Source organism: Micromys minutus (genome assembly GCF_963924665.1).
Source record: "Micromys minutus genome assembly, chromosome: 3".
NCBI lineage: Eukaryota > Metazoa > Chordata > Mammalia > Rodentia > Muridae > Micromys > Micromys minutus.
In genome coordinates, this window is record NC_137972.1 from 86,166,603 (window position 1) to 86,193,562 (window position 26,960).

A 26,960-nucleotide genomic window follows, 5' to 3' on the forward strand; every position below is an offset into this window, starting at 1 on the left:
AAATACTCTCAAATGTTAACAGGCAAGTGTTCAACATTTCAGTGTAATAAAGACTTTTTTTTTTGAGACAGAGTCTCACTATGTAGACTAGGGTGGCCTCAAACTCAGAGGATCTACTGCATGTCTCCCAAATGTTGGGATTAAAGGTTTGTGGTCATCACATACAACTAATAAAAACCTTTCTGTAGGTCCATTCTTTTCTTTTTATTTAAGTTGATTTAAACTAAGAAATTATGTAAAATAATTAAAGCTAATTATCCTTGAAGAGGTGGCTTATCCTTGCCACAGAAACAAAGCGGCTGCAGTCACATGTAAATGATAGCAGAGAAGTGTTCCCACTGCCTTCCACAGTGTTACTAACACTACAAACCTACCTCAAGTGCACTCTACTAAGATTATCATGTGTGCACTCAACTTCACCTAAGAAATCATTCTAAAAAGCATGATACAAATGTGTATGTCTGTCCAGATGATAAGTTTACCTTTTCATAGGAGAGAAGCCACTCATACCCTTCTTACTTCACCGTTCCTTAGAGATCAGCAGTGGGGAGGTCCCTGATTAAGATGTGGTAGCTCATAACTAATCCAGGGCTTGGGAGTCTGAGGTAGACGGATCACCACAACTTTAAGGCTAGCTGGGCTACATTTTTCATATCTGCTCCTGGCCCCTGACTACCAGAAGGAAACAAAGGCAAAGTAGTTCTGATGGGACAGTGTGTACAGGACACAGCACGTGTACAGGGCAGCAACCAAGAAACTCTACGACAGATACAGTAAAAGAGCATCAAAGGAAAGCACGATTCCCAGAGTATTCTCAAGACACAAAACAAACTGTAGATGGTTTTTGTGGTACTGGGGACTAAACCCCCAAGACTTTGTTCATAGGAAGCAGGCACTCTACTACTGAGTTACATCCCTTCCCCACCTCCATGGTATATAACTGATTAAAGTTCACATTAATCAAAAAATATAGAATAGCTAGAATGGCTTCCCTTTTAAGAAGGAACATATGATAATGATTTTATTTCTAGAAGCCTCTTTTCTCCAACATAATATAAAATAGACACCATTTTCTTAAATGAATAGGCAGGAAAGACCAGAACCTAAGGGTCATGACTCTCAGTCCTAAGACCTTTGCACTAATGTACACAACTAACAGAAATGAAATAAAACCTATTTAGAAATGAGGTCATTGAATGTTTAATCAAATGAAACCATGTTAGATTATGATTGAACCCTAAATCCACCTGTGAGATTCAACTGTGAGAAAAGAAAGGCGCTGGCTGACCCTGAGAGCAAGAAGCGGTGCGCTTGATGCGGGCAGAGGCAAGGCCGGAATCCTTAAAGATGCAGACCTTTCAACTCCTGCTCTCTGCCCCTAGTGCAGAAAGAATAAACTACTGAAAACAAGTGTTTTCAGCCACTGAGTTTATAGCTTGGTATAGCAGCCTTAGAAATATCAGCATGTGCATACTGCAGACAGACATTAACCTGATTTTTTTAAAGAAAAAATTTTAAAGAAAATGTACTTTTCCTTAAGTTACACAAACTCAGCATACTACAAAGAGAATGGGGTAATTCTTTAGGATGAAACTAAAGTTGTATTAATTTTTTTGTTGAGCCAATTCCTAATACTCAGAACATGCCTTTGATCCCAGCCACCAGAAGGCAGAGGCAGGTGAATTTCTGAGTTTGAGGCCAGCTTGGTCTACAGAGAATTCCAGGACAACCAGGACTACACACAACAACAATGGGCTGGAGCGATAGCTCAGTGGTTAAGAGCACTGACTGCTCTTCCAGAGGTCCTGAGTTCAGTTCCCAGCAACCACATGGTGGCTCACAACCATCTGTAATGAGATCTGATGCCATCTGAAGACAGCTACTGTGTATATAATAAACAAGTAAATCTTAAAAAAAGAAAAAAACAACAAGAAAGAACACAAGGAAGTTTTTTCCACTTCATGAAATATTAATTTTAACATTTCTAACTAATAAAAGGGTCTAAGGACTGTCTAATTTTGTGAAAATAATTTTTAAAATTCAAGTAGTATTAAAATCAGTAAAAACTTCGCTCAAAGAGATGGCTCTGATTAAGAGGACATAGTGCTCTTCCAGAGGAGCCAAGTTTGACTCCCAGTGCCTATGCCAGCCGTTCATAGTTGCCTGTAAGTACAGTCCCGGGGGTTTAACAACCCTAGCTCCTAAGGGCACCTGCACTCACAGTGTGTAAACACACACACACACTCACACACACACACGATTAAAAATAAAATTTTAATTAATAAATTTACTTTCTAATTGAAAAGTAAAAATTATATGTTTATGATATACAATACAGTGCTTGACAAAATATTTAACAGTATGTACTACAAATTCTTAAAATCTACTTCCAGCAATATTTAAAACTATACAATATTATTTGCTATACTCACCATATGTGTGTATATACACACACACATATCTGTGTATGTATGCATGAGTGTGTATATGCGACCTTTTTTTCCATTTTGAAGTAAGATCTTACTTTGTAGCCAAGGCTAGCCTTGAATCTTTGTTCCAGGCCTTGGATGCTAGAAGCATGTTCTACACTAGGCTGAAATTTTCTTGAATTTCTTATTCCTTCTGTCATAAGGAAAAGACCTAATCTGGTGAGGAATTCACCCAAGGATTCAGACAGGAGAACTGTTAGTGTGGGACTGGCCCACCTACTGCTTAAGGGGGTTCCATCCCAAGCTGCAATTTCCCTTAGCTTCTAGAGTGGGCTGTAGTGTTGTACTCCTACTATGTATTCATCTAGGGGTGATCTTTAGGTTCCCATCCCATCCCCAAGTCACATTTTCTGAGTCCACAGAGGAGCCGGTGACTCGGTCACCATAAACAAGTAAGACCTAAGCAGATGGCAACCAAGGTCATTTTCCAAGGAGTGTGACAAATGCTCACTTTTTCTGGTAAGAGAGAAGAGTTTGAAATAGCAAATTTACATAAAAACCAAAATTTCAGCAAATTTAAATTCTAATGAGGTGGAAGCCTATTTATCTTCCTATATTACCTAGGCGACATATGTTCGTAACTCAAAGTTAGGCAGAGCCCCTCAGATTAATCCTTCACTTCCATGTGATTTAATATTTTCTGAGTAAGCTTATTAGATTTATTTTAATCATATTTCAAGTAACACTATAAAGTTTAATACTTCTTCAATCCTAACTCAAGTTTTCTATCCATTGACATATCTCTTCCTACAGCCGCCAACCTGTAGGAAACATATTACTCTTTCTTTGTTTGACAGTATTATTCAAATAACAGTAACATTCCATCCTATGAATTTGTAAAGCTAAAGGCATTCTAAGTTTCCCAAATAAACACATATACATAAAATTTTGTTGAACTTCTTTTAAAATACAACAGATAAGAATTGACAAAATACCTATTTTTGCTACTCATTATTTAACAAGCACTTAATACATGATTTAAATGCCAGGTACTATGCTAAGCATGAAAATTCAAAGGCATATAGGCTTTGTTCTATTTCCTCAGGGAACATGCCATCTGAAGTCAAGGCCAGTGTGGAAAGGAAAACACAAATGGTACAGTGTGCCAGGGCTGTGGAGGCAGGGCTGCGGAGGCAGGGCAGAACTGACTATGGAGATGAAATCAAATGACAGCAGCAGTGGGGCTCAAGAATTGAGACTTCCTGTTGCGGGTGCCAGGGAGTCCAAGGAGTGACAATGTCCACATGAAGGAGTTGTTATTTTGTCTAGACAGTGATATGAAGGTGAGCTCGCTACAAATGGGCACTTGTGGCTGACTACAGGGTCATTCCTGCTATTAAGTCTTGACGTGCTGCCAGTAAGGGAGAGACAAGTATGAAGACGGTGTGATTGGTGGGGTCCAAGCTAGCCAAGAAAAGGCAGTGAGTACGGAGAAAAGGAGAGCTCCGGGTGAGCAGGAGAGTGAGGGTGTGTCAGTGAGAACTATTCTAGAGCTGGAAACACCCAAGTGTCTATGTCACTGTCACTCGTGAGGTGACCTTTACAAACGCACTGTTTTATGTTTACCATCCTACCTAGTGAAATAAGTGCTCTATAAACAAAGAAACCAGGGACCAAGAAAGTACAGTGGCTTTTCTCTAGCGACACAGCACACAGAAAGACTTCAGTGTCTACAAAATTCTGAACCCACTCCACACACAGATATATTATGGTTAGGTTCCAACTGCCCCGACCTCATGCAGCCAGTTCTGTCTCCAGAATTACCAAGTATAGATGGACATTTGGGATTAATAATAATTCCCCAAAGAAAATAAAAAGAATCGTGTGCGGGGGGGGGGGGGGGGGCTTTTTGTTCACTGAACATTAGAACCTGTTCAGTAGTTTTCCTAAGTAACCTACAAATATATTGCTGTTTTATACAATTTTGCAAACCTTCTAATATAATAGTGAATACTGACCAATTCTCTATGTGTTTAGATTGTGTCATGATAACAGCAGCTGAAAAGATAGCTTAGCTGGTAAAATGCTTGTCTAAGTGTGGGGACCTAAGTTCATATATCCACTTAAAAAGCTAGACACTACACATCTGCCTTTAATCCCAAAACTTGGGAGGCAGAATCAAGTGAATTCCTGTGAGTTTATGGCCAGCCTAGTATACATATCGATTTCAAGGACATTAGGGATACAGAGACCCTGCCTTAAAAAAAAAAAAAAAAAAATCAGACAGCCATAATCTCAGCATTGGCAAGGTAGATGCAGGAGGACCGTAAAGAACGGCTGGCCAGCAATTCTAGCTGAATTGGCAGGTTCAATAAAGACCCTGTCAGATACACAAAACTAAGGTGGTAAATAACTGAAGACTTCCTCAGTTCCCCAGTGTTGACTTCTATCATCACACATAGGCACCACCACCCACAGACATACACAGTAATACACCTTGAAATTTCTCCCCTACAGAAGTAAGTTGAAGGAACAGCATACCAACAAATAACAACTCAAGTATGAACAAGACTGGCAGATGGCCGGACAGGAACAAGTGTTTAAGGTTGATCCCCAGGACCAACTTTATAAGTTGTCCTCTGGCCTCATGCACACTGTGGTGCACTTGCATATGCATTTGCTTGTGTATACACATGCAAAATAATCTGAAAAAATCCAGAATGGAAAGAAGATGAGTATGTGTGTGGACTGATCAGTCTCCTGTTACATGCCATACCATAGACTACTCAGTTAGCAATGTGTACACACACACACACACACACACACACAGAGAGAGAGGGGGGAGGGGAGGGAGAGAGAGGGGGAGGGGAGGGAGAGAGAGAGAGAGAAATCTTAACTTTCTATATAATGAAAATCATCCCCCACATCTCTCCAAGGCAAGGTCTCATAGTGTAGCCCAGAATGGCTTAGAACTTTTGTGTAGCTTTGCCTGGCCTTGAATTCATAGTAATCACCTACCTTAGTCTCTCAAGTGCTGTACTGTAGGTTTGACCCACCATACCCAGATAATTTTAAAGAGCATTCTTTTCTTAAAAATAAATTAACTATTTAGGGTGTGTGCGTGTGTGTGTGTGTGTGTGTGTGTGTGTGTGTGTGTGTGTGTGCTTGCTTTTATGTGCACATGTATGGAGATAGGTAAGAAGGGCAACTTGCACAAGTCTCTCCTACCATGTGGGTCCCAGAAGTCAAACTCATGTAATTAGGCTTGGTGGCAAACACAACCTCACTGGACTTGATGATTTTTTTCGAGACAAGGTTGAACTTTGTTGCCAAACTTTTTTCTTTAGAAAGCATTTTGAATTCTGTGTCTATTTGTATTCCATATGTGTACAGGTGCCCAAAGAGGCCATAGGAAGGCACTGGAGCTCCCTGAATGTGGAGTTTGTTACATGTAGTTTGTTAGCTGCCCAGTGTGGTACTAGAAACTGAACTCAGGTTCTCTAGAAGAGCAGCAAGTGCCAAGCCATCTTTCCATCCCTTAAGTTTTCTTGAGTGTGTGTGTGTGTGTCTGTATTTGAGAGAGAGAGAGAGAGAGAGAGAGAGAGAGAGAGAGAGAGAGAGTGTGTGTGTGTGTGTATGTGTGTGGGTGGGTGGGTGTCTGTATTTGAGAGAGAGAGAGAGTGTGTGTGTGTGTGTGTATTTGAGAGAGAGAGTGTGTGGGTGTGTGTGTCTGTATTTGAGAGAGAGAGTGTGTGTGTGTGTGTGTATGTGTGTGGGTGGGTGGGTGTCTGTATTTGAGAGAGAGAGAGAGTGTGTGTGTGTGTCTGTATTTGAGAGAGAGAGAGTGTGTGTGTGTGTGTGTCTGTATTTGAGAGAGAGAGAGAGTGTGTGTGTGTGTGTGTGTCTGTATTTGAGAGAGTGTGTGTGTGTGTCTGTATTTGAGAGAGAGAGGAAAGAGAGAGAGAGTGTGTGTGTGTGTATTTGAGAGAGAGAGAGAATGTGTGTGTGTGTGTGTATTTGAGAGAGAGTGTGTGTGGGTGTGTGTGTCTGTATTTGAGAGTGTGTGTGTGTGTGTGTGTCTGTATTTGAGAGAGAGAGAGTGTGTGTGTGTGTGTGTGTATTTGAGAGAGAGAGTGTGTGTGTGTGTCTGTATTTGAGAGTGTGTGTGTGTGTCTGTATTTGAGTGTGTGTTGTGTATTTGAGAGAGAGTGTGTGTGTGTGTGTGTGTGTCTGTCTGTATTTGAGAGAGTGTGTGTGTGTGTGTCTGTATTTGAGAGAGAGTGTGTGTGTGTGTCTGTATTTGAGAGAGAGAGTGTGTGTGTCTGTATTTGAGTGTGTGTGTGTCTGTATTTGAGAGAGTGTGTGTGTGTGTGTGTGTATTTAAGAGAGAGAGAGAGTGTGTGTGTGTCTGTATTTGAGTGTGTGTGTGTGTGTCTGTATTTGACAGAGAGAGTGTGTGTGTGTGTGTATTTGACAGAGAGAGAGAGAGAGAGTGTGTGTGTGTGTGTGTGTGTGTCTGTATTTGACAGAGAGAGAGAGTGTGTGTGTGTGTGTGTGTGTCTGTATTTGACAGAGAGAGTGTGTGTGTGTGTGTGTGTGTGTGTGTGTGTGTGTCTGTATTTGACAGAGAGAGAGTGTGTGTGTGTGTGTGTGTGTGTGTGTCTGTATTTGACAGAGAGAAAGAGTGTGTGTGTGTGTGTGTGTGTGTGTGTGTGTGTGTGTGTGTATGAGTATTCATATACACTGAGGGAGGAACAACTCTGATAATGGTTCTCTCTTTCCACCTTGATGTGACTTTCAGGGATCAACCTCAAACTGTCAGGTGTCAGGGTTAAGTGACTAGTGCCATCCACAGTGTCATCTTGCCAGCCCTTAATTTTTCTTATTCAGCTGCTTGGATTTTATAGCCATTCAAATCATCATCAAAGCTTCTTGCTTTTATTTTACAAACTAATAAAGTTTCAAGTTTTATGTCGCCACTAATCCTTTATAGTTTTATTACTTACTATTTTGAACTAAGATCAGTTGGAGAATTTTTACTAGTTAGTATGCAAATTCACTGCTTCTAAAAGAACAATATTGAGTTTAAAAGACATTGTTGCAATGTTGAATGATTAAAATCAATTGAACTAACGGTTTCTATTACTTTTTTCATATTGGGTCCCTGAGGAGAGTCCCTGTAACTATTGAGTCCACAGATGGAGACTTGAATGCAGATATACACAGTCGATTTCAAAGATTCACCCATCTAAGCAAAAAAGCCACAAGATTAAAAATAAAACTGGGCTCTTCCTGTAAGCAGCCAGAGGTGACCTGTGAAGATGGTTGCCCATTCTCTTGACCCAAAAACCCCACAAAATAATGCAAATAATCAAACCTTTGTGTTCACTTAAAGAATACCCAGGAAAATGCTTAGGTCATCAAGGGTATAAATATCCTCTAAGCCACTAAGTATCTGAAGGATGTCACTTTAAAGAAGCCATGTGTGCCATTCTGGAGGTATGATAATGGAGTGAGTGCGCATGGGCCAAATAGTGGGGCTGGACACAGGGATGGTGGTCAAAAGAATGCTGAACTTAAGGGTTTAGATGTAGACTCTCTAGTCATTGAACACATCCAGGTGAACCTACAGAGCTCATGGCAGGATTAACCCACACATGAGCTCCCCCTGCCACATTGAGATGGTCCTCACTGAGAAGGAACAGATCGTTCCAAAGCCAGAAGAAAAAGATATCCCAGAACAAACTGAAGAAACAAAAACTCATGGCACATGAATTCAGCATAAAATAAATGCAGATAAAAGTAAAAAGGGTAAATAAAACTGGGCAACTGCTTTACCATTAAGTCGTAAAGTCGGAGAGCATGCTACTCTTTTGGAGAGTTATTTAAAGTGGCTTCTCAGCTCAACAAAGAAAATGAATGTAGATTACTGTATGTGGATGCTCACACGCATGTGCAAATGAAGTGGCAAACAAAGAATGCTTTATAAATAACAATCAGTTTTCTTACCTTCAGGAGTTCAAAGTAATGCAGACAGTGGTACACAGGGGCAAGCAGCAGCCGGGGCAAAACATACTGGACAGCCTCTTTGAAGCCCTCACCTATGGACTGCAAATAAAGTGCTGCCCCGGGCTTTGATAACTGACTAAGAAAACGGTCATGGAATCCAGGTCGTAAAATATCCCGAGCATAGGATTCATATGGGTCAAATGCCAGTTCCTTAAAAAATGAAGACAGTAAAAACAATCATAAATAGTAAACAATCCACCACACAAAATACAAAAATTATAAACATATCCACAGAAACATATTCCTTTTAAAGACCCAAATAAAAATTGAGTGGCTATTATAATTTTAACAAAAGAAATCTAATATTCTCAAGTGAAAGAATCGAGTAGTTCTTTCTTCTGAGCAGCAGGGTCTCTGTGCTGTGCTGCTCTCGGCCAAAGGTTCCAGTGGAACTAGGAGTTTTCCTGAGAGTGGGCTGACTCGGCCTAGAAAACAGCACAGCCTACCTGAAAACCAAACAGATGTATATAACTAGGTATGTAAGACACCAGCATTTAGAATGCTGATTTAGATGTTTATTTTTTCAGATGTAGTGGGAGGGTTGGAGAAATGGCTCAGCGGCTAAGAACGCGTATTGCTCTTGTAAAGGATCCAGGCCTGGTTCCCAGAACTCACACTGTGGCTTACAACCATCCACAACTCCAGTTCCAGGGTATCTGGCGCTCTCTTCTGGCTTCTGGGGGTACCAGAGACATATATGGTACAAATAAATGTAAGCAAATACATAAAATAAATCTAAAAAGTATTTTTGGTGTTAGGCATTTTACTTTCATATTACAATCAAAAGTAACCATTTCTATCATCTAAAATTCTGTTTTCATAAAACTAACTTAATCCAAACTACAAAAAAAGAAACCAAAACAACCCAAAATGCAAAACCATCATTATTAATAGACCAATCACCATTAAGGTCTCATAGTTAGGTCCAGAAGAATATGATGATCCTGAGGAAATAGAGCAGGTTTATTGATTTTAGCATGATCAGGCCCTTTCCCAACTTTGATCCAGTGTCCTATTCCAGTTATAAGACTGTTGGGAGGAACAGAGCCAGCACAGTGAGTAGATGCCTGCTGACAAGACTGATAACTTAGTTCAATCCCTGGACTTACACAAACTGTCCTCCGGCCTTTACTACATGCAACACACATGCACACACGCACACACATGCACACACACAGCTTCAGATTCATGTGTTTGTCTCTATAGTGGCTAATTCTAGAAAGGAGATAAATAAAATAAGACAAGTGATTTAAGATATAATACAAATTATGAACTACCTTTAATACTGTTTTTAAAGTACTTAAGAAGTTAATAGAACACCCTATCTGAACACTTCACACTAGAGCTTTGGACACAACAAAGATGCCATGTGGCAGGTGGCGCTCCAGGCCATCCTGCTTCTTTACATCTCAGTTCAACCCGTAATTTAATTATTAATGAGTTCTGTCTCCACTGAGCAATGCAATCTGTGCCACATGCCAAGACTATGATTCCATTCTGTTTCATTGTCTGTCTATACTGGTAGCAACTCTGAAATTCCTATTTAATAAATCTAAATATGAGACAAAGCAAGCCTCTCCATCTGCTGTTCCTCTAGATTGATTCTGTATTCTCTGTCTCCTTTTCTGAGTGGGTGGTGGGTAGTGGGTGGGACAGTCTAGGTAGGATCTCACTGGATAGCTAGAACTTGCAATGCAAGCCAGGCATCAGTGCTGGGATTACAGGCATGGACCACACCTCATCTGTACACATTAAAGATCAGCTTGCTTTACTCTGCGTGCTCTGTCAATGATTAACATGAATGTAATATCGAGTTACCATTTACTTGTACATTCCATATCAACCTAAATATTTTACATTTTTTCTTAACAAGTCTTATATAGTTTTAGTTGGGTTTTTAAATTTTATTATCATTATCATTATTTTTAGTAGTAGTAGTAGTAATAGTAGCATAGTAATAGAATCATGTATGTGTGTATTGATGCATAGGTCAGAGGACATTTGGGGTCAGTTCTTTTTCTACCCCAAGTTCTAGGGATTGAATTTTAAGGTTGAGACTCCCCCAGGGACCAACCTCAGGCTGTTAGGCCTGCACAGTGCTTTATGGGTGGGGCTGTCTTGCCTGCCCTACTTGCTTACTGTGTACTTCTGAGACAAGGCACCTTTTGCCTGTAAAAGCTCTATGTTCCAGCAGGTATAAGAGCGTAGGAATGCTGGTCTCTGTCTAAGCCAACAGTGAACGCACCTAATATTTTAGTGTATGTTCTTGTCTTGCTTAGTACTGACTATGAGTAACACAACCCTGTCTTATTCTCTCATCTCTGCCCTTATGCACTATGCAGTCCCTCTAGCAGTATTGATTTCCAGTTTCTGAATTCTCCTAGACGTTTCTACTCCAGCACTGGTTTTGTCTGTTTTCTGAGATGGAACCTCTGTGCTGGGTAGTAATTTGTCAACTTGACAAAAGATTGAGTCACATAAGAAGAGAGAACCTTTATTGAGAAAAATACCCCCAGTGATTGCCTGGATTGGTGATTGATATGGAAGTTTCAAGCCCACTGTGGATGATATCATCTCTGGGCGTAAGTTCTGAGTTATATATGAAAGAAAGCTGAGCAAGCCGGAGCGGCTGTCCTCCAGTCTTTTGCAGCTTCTGCCTCAAGGTTCCTGCTCTGGCTTCCCATTAACCTGTCAATCAAATCAGCCCTTTTCTCCCCCAAGCAGCTCTTGGTCATGGTGCAGTGACAGAATAGAAACTGGAAGAGCTTCACACCACACTAGCCTAGTGCCCAATGCACTCTGTAGCTGAGAACTACACCCACCTTCCCACTGCTAAGATTATAGGGTTGCAAGGTGTGTACCACCATGCCCAGTACATATGCCCTGGGAACTGAACCAAGGGCCCCTTGTATCCTGGGGAGAGTTTCACAACAGAGTTAGATCCCTGGCCTGTCTCTTCTTTCCCATGAGCTCAGCACCACTACACTGAAAGATTTTTTTATGTTGGTCTCTTTTCTTTAGAATTATTCATTTTATGTATATGAGTAGTGTACTGTAGCTGTCTTCAGACACACCAGAAGAGAGCATCAGATCCCATTACAGATGGTTGTGAGCCACCATGTGGTGGCTGGGAATTGAATTCAGGACCTCTGGATGAGCAGTCCGTGCTCTAACCACTGAGCCATCTCTCCAGCCCATACTAAAAGATTAGATGGGTTTTAGAGCAAGACAAGAGTGAGAAAACTCAGAATGACTATCAGTGATCAATTACTACAACTCACTCACAGTTAGCATTGGAAATACTCAAAGTTACTAGACTCCCAGATGGGATGTAAACTGTCTTTGCCTTGGACCTGAGTTTCCTAGTCACTTCACTGTTCAATTCTAAAAACTAATCTGGCTATCACATATTGATTATTTTACTTTGTAAAGGGAATTAGCCAAATATTTAAGGGAAAATTATCTTAATTTTTACAAAAAATTTGAGTCTTGTTATTGTTATTCTTTTCTACAAATGGATAGAGAAAAGCAAAATATTAGTGACTTGCCTGAAGCCACACATGTAGCACACAACAATAGACTGGGAGGACTGGGAGCCCACACCCAGGCTTTTCTCACTCACAGTGGGCTTGCCTTGTCTTTCTGGCAAAGTTTCAGAGTGAGACTCTGGGATTGGGTGCAGTGCTTGATGACAGTAATAAATGTCCACTGACTATGAAAAAGAAGCAATGGTATGTTTATCAGTTAACTACCTGTGACTTGAACTGGACATAGGAATTATGAACCACATCTTAATGCAAATGTACTTACAAACAGACTTCTTTCGCTTTAATTGACAATATAATTGATATACTTACTTCTGCTAAGTCTTCAAAACAGCTTCCTACTAAGGGGTGGGGACTGCCTTCATCTGTCATCTCTACAGTATCTTCTATATGGCCCAGTAACTTTACACTAAGTTCATGTATATCTACTATACGACTAAATATGTTTTCTACATCCTGTGGAGGAGAGGAAAAGAAATATTAATTCAGTCACATTGTATAACAAGATATCTTTTCAGTAAAAAAAATTTTATAATCAAGGTTTACTGTAAATACTGAGTTATTTTATTGACCAGTAGTAAAAAATACTTTAAAATTCATTTTTTTAGTGATAAACAATTAAGAAATAGATCTCTCTACCAACTGTTTTGTTTTAAAACATCTTCATATTCATTTTACTAATAATCTTCAATACAGTTTAACTGAGAACAACAGGACTTTGCTATTTGTCTCTGTACTAAATCTGTTGTGATACAACATTCTGGTTGAAATACAGGAAGGAATACAGCTTTAACCAGATACATCATTTTACCAGGCATGTAATGGGAAAGTGAAGGAATATTTTAATAGCCTACTCAACTGTGATATTCTTGTTTTCTGTATAACATCCATGTAATTTTTCTATCAATCTTTAATTAACATCATAAAATAACTGGTTTTCTGGGAGTGAGAATGGTGTAATGTCGATGGGATCTAAATAATTGTCTAAGGCAAGAAAGTATTTTGTATCTTTGCAGTGGCAGGGTTAAATAAGGAGGAGAGGAGATCTCATCAAAAAGCGTACTTGAAGCACGTATATCTTCCTGTGTGTAAACCATTGTAAGTACACTATAAAATGTATTTACCACTGAGGGCTTTCAGTGTACTTAGACTAAGGTCATGTATGCAAAAGGAATGTAAAATCACTAGCAAAGATGACTCCATTGTTCTATTTACAGTCCAGAGCCCTGGTCTGTGTGTCTGCTACTCGGACATTCTATGTAAACAGATGACACGTTATTACACTGCCACTAAAAAATTGGTCATTTCATACATTTCTTGGAGACCATATGATTTTCTATTGTTCTATTAAAATCTGTTGATTACTATTTTGTCAGTGGTTTTTATTTCTATCAACTTTGAGATATGGATTGTATGCAGTGAGATATGCCTACTTTAAATGTACTTTTTGGTGAGATTGTATACAGTTATTCTACTGTAACTTCATCACAGTAACTATTCACAACATTTTTTTTGCCTTAAAATTTTTCCTTATGGAAAGTGGAGATGGCTCAGGAGTTGAAGAGCACTGGCTGCTCTCTCAGAGAACCAGAGTTCAGGTCCCACAACCCACATGGCAGCTCTAATCATATATTAACTCCAGCCCTGGGAGAGCCAGTGCCCTCTTCTGACCTTCAGAGGAAAACAATCACACATAAAGTAAAATAAAGGTTTTTTTTAAGTTCCCTTGTGTGTCATCTGTATCAGCTCCCCATCCTCCCTGCCTGAAAATGAGTGTCCAACTTCCCGTGACTACACGATCATTGTTAAGAAGAAACAAGTCTTCTGTGTCCGGCTTCTCTGCTCACGCTCTTGCAGTTCAGCCAAGTGAATGTATCCAGAAGTACTTCATTCTTTATTCTTGGTGAAAAGCCATCCACCGTACGAGCAGATAATTTCTCTTCACAATTGACAGGCACTGAGTTATTTCCAGTTTTGAGCTATGAAGTAAAACTGCTATTTTGTATGGCCTTGTTTTTGTTTCTTCTAAGCAAAAAACTAACAGAATTTTAGAAAATGTAGAAGTGTGTTGCAAAGCCAGCCAATTTTACTAATTGATCTCTCACCAGCAACACTGAAATGTTACAAACCCATGAGCAGTCACTGTACTTTCTTCTCAGTGTCTAATGATGTCTCCACTTGTCTTTTTGTGAAAATCTCTCTGTAAGTGTATAGAAGTATCACACTATGCTTTTGATTTGCATATCTGATACTGAACACCATTTAGCAGATTTGATTGTAGATTTTTGTGTAAACATCTTTATCTCTCCCTTGCTCTTTTTTTTTTTTAAAGCAAATTGAATGAGACAATTTAAAGAGCACACATTTCATACATATAAACTAACTCAAGAGTGCTTAGCATAGTTGCAAGTTATAAAATCTAATCATTTGATTTTTGTGATGGTGGACATTGAACCCAGGGTTTCATATGCAGATGAGACAAGTGCTCTGCCGCAGGGCTGTACCCTCAGCCTCTCTCTGTTATGGTGACAGTCACTGCTGTAACTGGAGCTGCAGAGCTAGCACTGTTCCCATCCCTGGACATTCTCGTGGTTTAATGAGGTTAGTATGGGCACAATCCTGAGTCTTGTCTCTTGTCGGGATCTCAGTTCCTTTGTTCCCAGTAGTACTGCTGTTCCAGCTGTCCCATGACTCTTGCGTTCCCAGCTCTGTCCTGACTAGAGAAGACTGTTTCTGACTCATCTAAATATGGTGTCTAACAATTCAGCTGCTGTTGATAAGTATCAGTTAAATGACTCAAATAAGTCAACTGAATCGGAAATATCTTCCACCTAAGCAAGAGGCTTTATTCCCTGAAATAAATGGATGATTATGTGATTTCATTTTAACTTACATAATTAGTCTATTTTAGATTTTGTCTTTCAATTTCTGATGTTTAATCTCTTGAAACTGTTGTAGCACTTTGTGATGATGACTATGTCCCACAACTTTAAAAAAACTGACAAATTAGAAATCATGAATTATATAAGTTCAAATTTGAAGTGCAATTTAACAACACATGCAAAAATAGCATAAAATATACTTACATAAGATGAAAACAACTTGGAATTAGAGACAAAGGGTTCTCGAAAAACTTTTATAATTAGATTCAATTCTCTTATATATTGTCGAATTTCTGCCATGAATGCTTTTACCAAATCATAATAAGTCTGTTCTCCTGAGGTGGAAGGCTCTTCATCAGTTAAAGACAAGATATTTATGTCTTCTACATCTTGATGAAACATATCCATCAAGACCTATGTGGTCAGAGATAAAATAAAAGTGTCAAATAATAATGTAGTCTCATTTGAACGTAGGTGCCCTTGGACTTCCTTTTTCTCTTTCACGGGGGATACATAGGCCATGTGTAGGGACGGGGACAAACTGCTGGCCCTAAGAATTTCTTGAATTAGCCTGTAGAGAAGAGATGGCTCAGAAGTTAAGAACAATTAATGTTCTTCAGAGGACCTGGGTTTCATTCCTAGCACCTACATGGTGGCTGACAATCTTCTTTAACCCCAGTTCTAGGGAATCAGATGCCCCTTCTGGACTCCATGGCAACCAGGCATCAACACTGTGACAGGCATACATACAAGTAAAACACCTACACACATTAAAAGCCAAAGTTCTTCAAAAAGTTTCCCACTGTTACTTAGTGAAACTCACCCTTCCCACTCCTGTGGATTGTGTCACTACAGTAGCTCACCTTAGGCTACAGTATTAGCCACTTTTCAACAACTTTGGAGCATTGTTTAAAAAAAAAAAAAAAAGAACTTTAAACTTTAGAGACATGGCCTCATATAACTGAAGCCAGCCATAAACTCACTATGTAGCCAAGACTGGCCTCGAATGTCTGATCCTTCTGCTTCCACACATCTCATGCAGTTTACTCGCTGCCAGAAACCAAATCCAAGACATTATGCCTTCTAGAGACCCTAACAATTAACTATATCCCAGGCCCCTTTAAACATGTTTTTTTGTATCTCATTCCTGTGTGAATACATAATAGACACTCAAAAATATCTTACTTATATGATTCATTTAAAAAGTAGCAAGCAGGAGGGTTAGACAGACAGGTGAGTGGTTAAGAACAAATAACTGTCTTAGTTCCCAGAGGCTATGTCAGGCACTTTACAACTCCCTACAATTTCAGGGGATCTGATGCCTCTTCTGGTCTTCACAGGCAACTGTGCACGTGCACAGAATGCCCCTTCCCATCTGTCACAGAAATAAAAATAAATCTTTTAGCAAATGGGCTAGAGAGGTGGCTCGGCTGTTACAAGCACTCATGGCCCTCACAGGGTACCTGGGTTCAGTTGCCAGCACCATAAACCCTCTGTAACTCCATTTCTAGGGGATCTGAGACTTGTTCTGACTTCTCTGATCCCTGCATGTACACTGTACATATAAACTAATATAAGTGCACACACATACACATTTAAAACAAGTAGCAAACTTCTGTATTCATTTTCAATTGTAACCATAAATACCAAGTATTTTATCTCCATTTAAAATATCAGAACACATTTAATTCTCCAGACCAGGTAACCTCTTTCACTGTAGATTGTTCAGTAAGAATAAACACTAACACATAAGCCGACTCTGTCACCAGAATGGTGAGAGTGTGAGGAAAGTGGAACGGAATGCCATCTGAAAATATCTTCTTTCCTAAGAAGCCACTGAAGTACCACCCGCCTCCTCCTCATCTCCACACAGTAACAGCCTGGATGCATGCTATGAGATTCCTGGAAGTCTGCCCCAAAACTTAATACAGTGCACAATTCTTTCTGAAGAGTATATTAACATCCAATAAACTATAAGTAAAAGTGTGAATACAACACACAGAAGCTGATTTTCCTACCTTATCAGCACACATTGCCACTTTAATGTCTTGTTTTGTAATTTCATAATGCCGGATATTTCTTACATAGTTCCCCACCAGCTTTAAAATATCAGCAGAAATGTATTCTAATACTGCTACTATGTAAACAGAAACCTGGTGGTCAATTTTATAACCCAGGACCTCCTGAAAAATTAAAAGAAAGCATGTTTAAACATCATATACAATATTTAATATACCAATTACAAAATAAGAACATACAACCAGCTTAACTTTCACTGAAGCCTGTCATTACCAACATTTAATAATTTAATTTTCACTGGATCAATCATAAGAAATATGCATGCACGCACACGCGCACACGCACACACACATCTAGGTATAGAACACATGAGCACAAACACAAATTAAAGAAAGTAAGCTTTAAGAACAGGAAGCAGAATTGTCTCTGGTTGTGCATAATACTGGAGCAGCAGACATTACTGTGCCTAAGCCACAAAGTCTGAGTTTGGTGTAGGAAGCAAATGGTATATTATTAAGTAGGAACACATGAAAAAAAATACACAAAATAATTTTTAGACCGAACAAGAGTAATATAATATTGGCATCCAGGAATAGCTATGAGTCTTATACCTCTATTCTTTCCCAAGGAACCTTAAGACACATTCTTGGCTTTCCATGAAAGACAAAAATAAAAACAAACAAAAAAACTCCATGCTATGTGCTACTAAACATTAAACGACCCTATTACATACTCACAGACAGTGTGTTCTTTCGTGGAGCTAAGAGCTCCCAAAGGAAAATGAATTCTTAGGAGAAGAGAAAATACAAGGCAGCCAGGCATAGCAATGCATACCTTTAATCCCAGCACTCAGGAGGCAGAGGCAGGAAGATCACAAATCTCAGGACAAAGCCAACCTGGGCAATAATGTAAGACGGTATCTCAAAGGGGAAAAAAACCACGAGTTTTACTAAGGTTTTAAATATTACAGTAAGGTGTCTGTGTGAGTGTTTAAAAAAGAGTTATTTTGTTTGTCATGGTAAATAAACAAAACTGACAACATTAACATTCTTGGCACTTTTTTAGTTCTGGGGACATTAAAGTGGTTAACTTATTTAAGTAGGACCTGCTTGTTTAATCTTAGGTAATTTCTGTTCCAGAAAAACACAGACACTGCAGTCTCACAGATATCCCTGCACAAATGCTAACAGACTTTAAAAGCTTTATGGGACACTTAGCTCGACCAGCAAGAGAAAAATTTTTACAATTTATTTTCTAGCAACCCTAGGGTAAACAAAATCCACAATGTAACTTTTCCAAGTCTCTTCAATTTGCTTATTATTATTGGTATGAAATGACATGAAACCATGTTGCCCAATCTTAGTCATTATCACTGTATCCCTAACCTCAACACGGACCCCTGGAGAGCTTATAAGATTTTACTGTTCACTTATTTTGCTTTTCATGGGTAATATGTATTCATAGGTAAGCAGTATTTCAGCTTACCCTCAATAAATGATGAATTCTTTCTGCTGGCAGGGATAAAGGGTTTCTTCTCTTCCTCTTTTCAATAGCTGATTGGGCATCAGCTATTGCCCACTTATCAATTGGATGAGGGAAACTTTTTTGAACACGTTCCTAAGAAAAGAGGGAAATAATAACTAAGCAACAAATAAAGCAGAGTGCGTCACTTAGAACTTACTCTTAGATACAGAGAGTACACGGAGTGGAGCTTTTCACATAATTTACACAACAAACAAAACTCCTGTAGCTGTATTGTATTAGTTTCTTAATTAGGTAACTAAAGGACTAAACACAGTTTTATTACCAGGCAAATCATACCCTGAATCCCACCTTCATTATCTGATGGCAAGACTGGTAAGGGACCTTAAGTATCACTCACAGTTTCAAGGAAGAAGATTTACACTTATTTAGCAAACACCAACTCCAATAAATTCTTATTTACTTCATCCTTACTTTAATCCCACTTGTAAACTTAAGTAGCACTTTTGATTAAAACCTCAGAGATCTGGTTTCTTCACCCATCATCTGAGAATACTTATCCTCAAAACTGTCTCCAGGTCCTGAGCCTCAGCACCCTGCACTAACTCTGCTTTAACATGGTGGCCCTGCCTTTAAAGCACTGCCCATTGTTAGCAGAGTACTTCTAACAGCTGGAAGCTATTCAGTTAAATAATGAGCCATTATAATGGCTAAATTCCCTACTTTAATGTAGTTCACTATTAGCTCCCCTCAAATGTTTAAAATCCACTTGCACATACCTCAGTTAGAGCCAGTAGAGGTCACTATTATAAAACCTTTAACAAATTATCAGTATTCGACTTGTATGTACAATTAGATGAACTGAATACAAATCTGAATGAAAGCTGTATCAGTAAATACATGGCCACGAAGACCCTAGAGCTAGGTGTGAGGGAGGTACAGATGCTTTTAGCACATCCTAGGAGCAGATTTAGAAGCACTTATCTAATCCTCTCTTCACTCTATGTTCAAAGCTATTTAGGTACCGATATTTAAAATTCATGTTTTAACTAAATTAGAAGTCTAATTTAATTAGAAGTCAAAGGAATTCATGTAGTTTTAAATTACAGCAGCAGCCAGTCAGTGGTGGTAAATACACCTTTAATCCCAGCACTCAGGAGGCAGAAGCAGGAAGATCTCTTGAGTTCAAGGCTAGCCTGCCGGCACAGAGCTCTGGGTTACCCCCAAGGCTTTCGCATCCCAGGTAAGTGCTCTGTCATGGAGTTGCAGCTCTTCTTCAGCCTTATGAATCCTAACACTTTAAAACCTTAATTCAGAGTACATCAAAACAGATGGGAGGATTATTTGAGGGAAGAAAAGCCAGCAAAAGGAAGGATGGGGATAGGATGCTTACAAACTCATGAAAATGCCCTATAAAACCCCATATATCCTGCCTGGCCATGAGATGGCTCAGCCCGAAACATACACTTGCTGAACAACCCTGAAGGCCTGACATCAGTCCTTGATCTCAGAAACCCACAGGGAAGGAGAATAGACTCCAGAAGATGTCCTCCAACTTTTATGCACACTGCATGCATGCTTACATTAACGTACCATCCCTCCTTCCCCTTCCCACCTCTCTCTCACATGCGTACACACAAATACATATACATCCCACTACTTTGTATGTGCATGTAAAAAATAAAGTTGAGAGAGAGAGAGAGAGAGAGAGAGAGAGAGAGAGAGAGAGACAGAGACAGAGACAGAGAGAGACAGAGAGAGAGAGAGAATGCAGTAAACTTCCACGCTGGTGAAGACGGCCCAGCAGGTTAGGGCACTGGCAGTCATACCTAATGACAAAGCTGGATTCCCCAGAACCCACATGGTGGAAGAAAAACTCCAAAAAGAGCGGTTCCTTCATGCAAATGTGGCATGTGCTACATTCACACACAAATAAATACAGTTAGATAATAAGTTTTCAATAGTTTATTTTATAAAGAGACGTAACTGAAACAGGGCTCCCTAAATAAACCTTGCCCTTATTTATGAAGCAGACGAGTCTTTTCTATTTTACTTCTTTTTGAATGATCAATGCACTAAAGTGATTTTATGGCCCAGAGAGCCATTTCTCCAGCCCCAGAAATTGATTTTTTTTCTTGAATCTTCATTTATGTAGATTCTGTTCTGAGGGTCAATTTTCAAATACATAAAGCAAAGAAAAAGATACCTCCATAGAACTGTTCAAGATATATAGAATTTTATAAAATAGTACTTTGAAATTATAAAATTTCAGTGGTTACAAGCAAGTAATGCTCTTCCAAAAGACCTGTGATTCCCAGAACTGATGTGAGGCAGTACAACTGCCTGTGACTTCAGATGGAGGGATTGTCTGGCTAGATTTTTGTCAATTTGACACAAACTAGAGTCAGAGATGAGGGAATCTCAATTGAAAAATGCCTCCATAAGACTGGGCTGTGGGCAAGCCTATAAGGCATTTTTTAATTAGCAATTAATTAATGGGGGAGGGCCGAGGCCATTGTGGGTGGTGCCACCCCTGGGCAGGCGGTTCTGGGTTCTATATGCAAACAGGTGAAAGAAGCCATGGGGAACAAGCCAAAAAGCAGCATTCTTCTATGGCCTCTGCATCAGCCCTGGCCTCCAGGTTCCTCCCCGTCTGAGCTCCTGTCCTGACTTCCTTCCATGACGGACCACAATGCCATTATGCAGGGTAAGCCAGACAAGCCCTTTCCTCCACAACCTGCTCTCATGACGTTTCCCTGCAGCAGTAGAAATCCTAACCAAGACAGGGATCCAATCCCTTTGGCCTCTGTGGGTACCTACCTACACACAGACATGTACAAAAACATGTAACTGTATGTAAATTAATAGATATTTTTTAAAGAAATAATAAAGGTTATTATATAAGTGGCTGGTATTTCTATTTGTTATATTCTTACATATTCTTGCAAAAAACTATCTCCAGCACCAAAACCTACACATGAGAATTTCATATCACTTCATAATTAAAGATGAAAGCATACTTCTGTAAATATATACATGAAAATCTGATCTATGTTTGTGATATTAGCAGATTAGCAAATTTCTAGAATGTACCAATATCAGCATAATAAGCAAGGTAAGGTTTGTAAGCCCTTCCTGCAAGTCTGGATTCTGCCAAACCATGGAAGAATATAACTAAGATCAAAGAAAACCCAAGTGAAACTGCTGTGTGACACAGAGTCAGGCAAGCCATGCTATTAAAGATCTCGGTGAAACAACAACATCAACATGTATTTAGAAGAAATTATGAATAAAAAGTCTGGCTTTATAGAAGAAACCAGTCAGGCCTAGTAAGAAGCTCTTGAAATCCCACCAATTGGAAGATGGAGGCAAATGGATCAAGAGTCATTCTTGACGATACAGCAAGCTGGGTTCAAGGACAGACTGGGCTATATGTCATCCTGTCTCAAAACAACAAACCACCACAAAGAACCTTCTGTAATGAGTTAAGAAATGAGAACTAGTACACAATATTTTCTAAACCTGTTATTTGGTGTTTCTCCCTCTCCTTCTCTCTCTCTCTCCTTCTCTCAGGACTTAGCCTATAACTCACATGCCAGATTCCTCTGTGTCTTTGAACTTTTCCACACTCATTTTGCTTTTCGAGACAGGGTCTTACATGACCCAGGCTAGCCTTGAACTCCCTATGTAGTAAAAATTGAACTGGAAACCTGATCCTCTTGCCTCTACCTCCTAGGTGCTGGTATTAAAGGTTTGTACCACAACACCAGTGTTTGGCATCTTAACTCTTTAAATGTGATTCATACCTTGGGAACCTTAAGCTCTAGTCTGTCACCCCATGTCCATGTTTGTTTTGTAATCTTTACCAGTGAAGTTGTTAAGTTCATCCTCTGATCCCAGTGTTTTTATAATTCTCCCTCGGATATTTTATTATCAACCCTTTGACTCTCTGAAATTTAAAAGAAATGTTTTGGGGTTGAAACCACTGTGTGTATTCCGTCCGTCCATCTGTCTGTCTGTCTGTCTGTCTGTCTGTATGTATGTATGAATGAATGAACAGGGATCTCCATGAGTTCAAGGTCATCCTGGTTTACATAGTGAATTCCACGACTACATAGAAAAGGTTTATCTCAGGCTATTCTAGTAGCAACATGAAGTTGCTTATTTAAACTGGGAAGTAAAATCTGAACGTTTCACAGCTAAGCTACCACATACCCAGTCCAAAGTTTACAGAGATGGGTGCATGAACTGAAGAGCACTCTTCTCCTTTACTGCCATTACAACCAACATAAAGGCTAGAAACACATACAGGTAAGAGAGAACAAAAGTTGTCATTCACCATACCTCCACATCTGAAGCACTCCGGGGCTGAGCTTGACACAGCATATTTAGTAATTGCAAAATTAATTCTTCAACATACTGAAGAGCATCCTCATTAGACTCAAGAGTAGGGTGAACTTGCCCCTGAACCTATAAACAAAAAGGAAAATTATTAAAATGTAGAGTAGCCTACAAATACAAATTGAATTTTATCCAAAATTCAGGGCTTCACAACCTTAGTTCCCAGCCTCATACACCGTACATGTTATTCTATCTTGTAAAAATCCAGTTACCTAACTTTAATTAAATGGGAAGCATGAGGAAGAGGCTAAGGTGGTGATAGCGCATTGTTTATGGACAACCCCTGCCCAGAACCAGTCAGGACAGTCACATTCTACTTGGGTGAAATTGACTCTGATGGGTCTCTGTCCCTTGTTTAACCCTACCTTTCTTACACAATGATAAGACCCAAAAGGATAGGTCTCATGAGGTTCACTAATGAATCTCTAACATCTAATACTATGCAAAGCACTCACAATACAAACAGTGAACACAAAGTCACCTTACATCAAAATGGGGCCAAGGAGATGGTTCAGATGATAAAAAGCACAGGCCTAGTGACCAGAGTTTGATCCACATACAAATGAAACATTTGTAACCACACCAGATGGGAGTCTAAGACATCAGAATTGCCAAGAACCTGGCAGGCCAACTAGCCTGGGAGACTCAGCACAGCAGCAGAAACAGAGAGCCTGTGTGCTGGCCTTAACAAAGTGACAGGAAGAGCTTACACCAAAAGTGTCGTCCTGACTTCTGTGACACTCGGACTTAGTATGCCATACTGTGAGAAGATAGACAATCATTTAATACTTTTACTTTTCCATGACTGTTTTTCAGAATCACTTAAGGCTATTGGCTACTACAAAACTTGGATTTGAATAACCAGCAAAAGTTTTGCATCCCATTATCGCTTACTATGGGTCAGAAATATTATGGCAAGAAAAGCCATTCCTGATGAAAGTGATGTGTTTTAAGACATGTACCCACTGACAGAAGGCATTCAGTCTCTGGGGTGGGAAAAATTGTTATTAGTATACTAATGATGATTTTTCTTAAAAATGTATATCCCAAGTACATTCACATCCACTTTACATAATTTTTAAAGGTAAATATCTGAAGGAAAACAATATCCTAACAACTCAGAACTGCATAAGAGAATTATTTAAAACTTGAGTGATTTTACCAGTGAAGAAGCAGCCCTGGAAGCTGAAATCATTTACCTACACATTTTTAACCATAGTCAATATATTAACTACCAGCCTAATTATACCTTGTTTACAAGTTTCTCTACTTGATTAGATGACTAGAGTGATTTGAATGGCTCCCTTAGACTCATGTGTCTGAATGCTTGCCCATAGGAGTGGCACTATTAGGAGGTGTGGCCATGTTGGAGCAAGTATGTCACTGTGGGGGCAGCAGCCTGAAGTCTTAATATGTTCAAGCTATACACACAAACAGGATGTGAAACACACACAATCCCCTCCTGGCTGCCTTGGACCAAGACGTAGAACTCTTAGCTTCTTTTCCAGCACCATGTCTGCCTGCATGCTGCCATGCTTCCCACCATAACAGATTAAACCTCTGAAACTGTAAGCCAGCTCCAAAGAAATGTTTTCCTTAATAATAGGTCATGGTGTCTTCACAGCAATGAAACCCTCACTAAGACAATGGCTATACACAGCAGAAATAATGGAAAGCTGAGGATTCAGGGTTTTAAATCCACTTTTCCACTCACCAACACATTCTGACTAACGTGTGGGTGTTGCAATAAATTCACTCCTATATACACTACACTTGATGCTGTTACCCTTTTTAAAACTCTGGGAACATGTTTTACTTTTGTACATTGAATTGTGTGCCTTGATGGTTCAAACTGTCTTTCTATATCCTTATGGCTAATTCATTAGCAGTGAATCCTACATCACTTGGAGCAATGCTTCTAAGTGGCTATCAACTAAGTTCCCTTCTGACAGTTACAAGTAAGGGGGTTTCAGTCTCATTTTTTGCCATGCAAACATGAGACCAAGTTTGAATGACTAGAGTCCACTTAAAAATCAAAAACTGCAAAAAAAAAATTTAAAAATAATAATTAAAAAAAACCCTGTACCTGTCAAGTTGGTATGTACCAGTAATGACTGCTCTGGTGAGATAAGGTAGGGGGGTCACCTACCTATCTAGCCAATTAGTGAGCTCAAACTTTATTGAGAAACCTCTCTTAAAAAACAAGGCGGAGCCAGTTATTCGGGCATATATATACCTTTAATTGAGTTCAACAGAAATGAACAGTAATTTTACTCAACTTGATAGCAATTCCATTTGTAAGACACAATCACCATATTCAAGATACCACCTTATGAATTTTAATACTTGGACTGGCTTGCTTCAATCCTGATGGTTCACTTTATCTGCAATAAACTCTAGTATATTGTATAACAATTTTATTTGCTATTATTACCAGACTTTGTATGAATTTCTGTCTATCTGATATATGAGCCATTAAGGATATTCAGGAACCCTAGAGTAAACTGCCAAAAAACAGTGTTGAATTCTGATGAATCTTTAATAGCCCTTCCTAGCTAATGTCTCTCTAAAAAGCTGAAAAAGCTTTAGAAAGCCTAGATCTATTTCCTTTATTTGTGTGTATGTGTATGTGTATGTGTGTGTTCGAGTGTGAGCACTATGTATGCACATAAGTGTGCAGTTGCATATAATGCAGAAAGCAGAGCCGGACATAGGTGTCTTACTTTACTGCCTTCAAACAACTTCTCTTCTTGAACTGGAAGCTTGCCATTTTGGATAGGCTGTGAGCTCTAGAGATCTGCCTGTCTCTCACCATGCAGGTTATGGGTACCCAGTCATGCCTGGTCTTTGTTGTTTTAAATGTGGGTTCTAGGGATCTGAACCCAAGTCCTAATGGATACAGAGCAAGTATAACATACAGGCAGGTCCCCAAAGACCAGGCACATCCAACAGCCTTCCTCTGGGGAGTTAAAGCCAATGTCACTCAAGGTCATTGATTTGCACATATATATTAGTGCAACAAGACATAGGGTAATGAGATCTGTATAATGTATCACACCAAGAAATCAGAAGTCTGTGAAAGCAATGACCAACCACCTTGGTTGCAAAAAGCCTTCCTAGCTGGCACCTACACAAGTACCTTAAACTGCAACTAGTTAGTCCTTAGACACACACATGCCTGCCTCGGTGCTGTAGGCTGGCTGGCTGCAAGGTCATCTCCACATAGCTTGTTTCCCATACAGACATGACCTCTGACCCATAAATTAATGTTTCCTAAGAGATACCAGATGTTCAATACCCAACTAACACCAGAACCATACAAAGTTCATTCAGGAATGCCCGGACTCACCTGTGACTACCTCATAGGACTCTAAAAGCCCGAACACTCATCCCTAATGTAAATGACAAAAGGCGGCCCTGGATCTGGTGAGCAGGAGGGCCTGAAACATTTGCATCTTTGTAGAGGTGGTTGCATCAGCCAGAATCACTAGGAAGGCATAGCTTATCAGGTAGCTGACTAAACCATCATGTTTGACTACCATTAAGAAGGCAGGACAGCTTACCTGTGAGTAGGACATACCTGCTCCTTGTCACTCCTGACCACTCCCATGCCTTTGCTTTTGGTGGCCACATACATTTTTGGGGAAACCTCCATTTTCAGGCTGGCTCCCTTCAAAGCTCTAGAGTGAGTCCTTTACCACCATCATGTATGACAAAGGCCTGAATAACTCTGAGTTAGCTCTTCTGTTGCTGCTAGCAGAGATGCTGCCATTACTACGCGCGTAAGCAGTTAGTGAGGCCTAGGATGTCTAAACTCTGACTACTTATGCTTATAGGGTTCCTGTATCCTCAACCAGCACTCTCTTCTGGGTTCCTCCAGTCCTCACAGCTCCCTGAACCTCCACTTCCAGGGCCCTAACCTTGAACCCTGACTAGGTGCCAATCCTAGCATCCCACCATAGACTCCTAACAAAAGACCTCAGCTGAGACTCTCATCTCCATTCTGGGTGTCTCTCCAGTGCCAATCATTCTCTTCCTCTCTGTTCAGTCTGTACCTTGAGGAGGACCAAGTGGGTCCCAGGGTTCCACAAACCAAGGTAAGATCCATTGCCATCCTTCCTTCATTTTAGGGT

At 39.8% G+C, this 26,960-nt stretch overlaps 1 protein-coding gene across 1 annotated transcript in view; it reads right to left on the reverse strand.

Moving 5' to 3' along the window:
• The window catches only part of SOS1 (SOS Ras/Rac guanine nucleotide exchange factor 1), a 77,464-nt gene that overhangs the window by 34,547 nt on the left and 15,957 nt on the right, over window positions 1-26,960 (reverse strand). The window contains exons 2-7 of the mRNA XM_080913687.1: window positions 22,771-22,896; window positions 18,430-18,561; window positions 16,944-17,108; window positions 15,130-15,339; window positions 12,356-12,499; window positions 8,439-8,648 (exon numbers count right to left, since the gene is read on the reverse strand). Coding sequence (XP_080769813.1) covers window positions 8,439-8,648; window positions 12,356-12,499; window positions 15,130-15,339; window positions 16,944-17,108; window positions 18,430-18,561; window positions 22,771-22,896 — 987 coding nt within the window. The remainder of the gene's footprint in view (window positions 1-8,438; window positions 8,649-12,355; window positions 12,500-15,129; window positions 15,340-16,943; window positions 17,109-18,429; window positions 18,562-22,770; window positions 22,897-26,960) is intronic.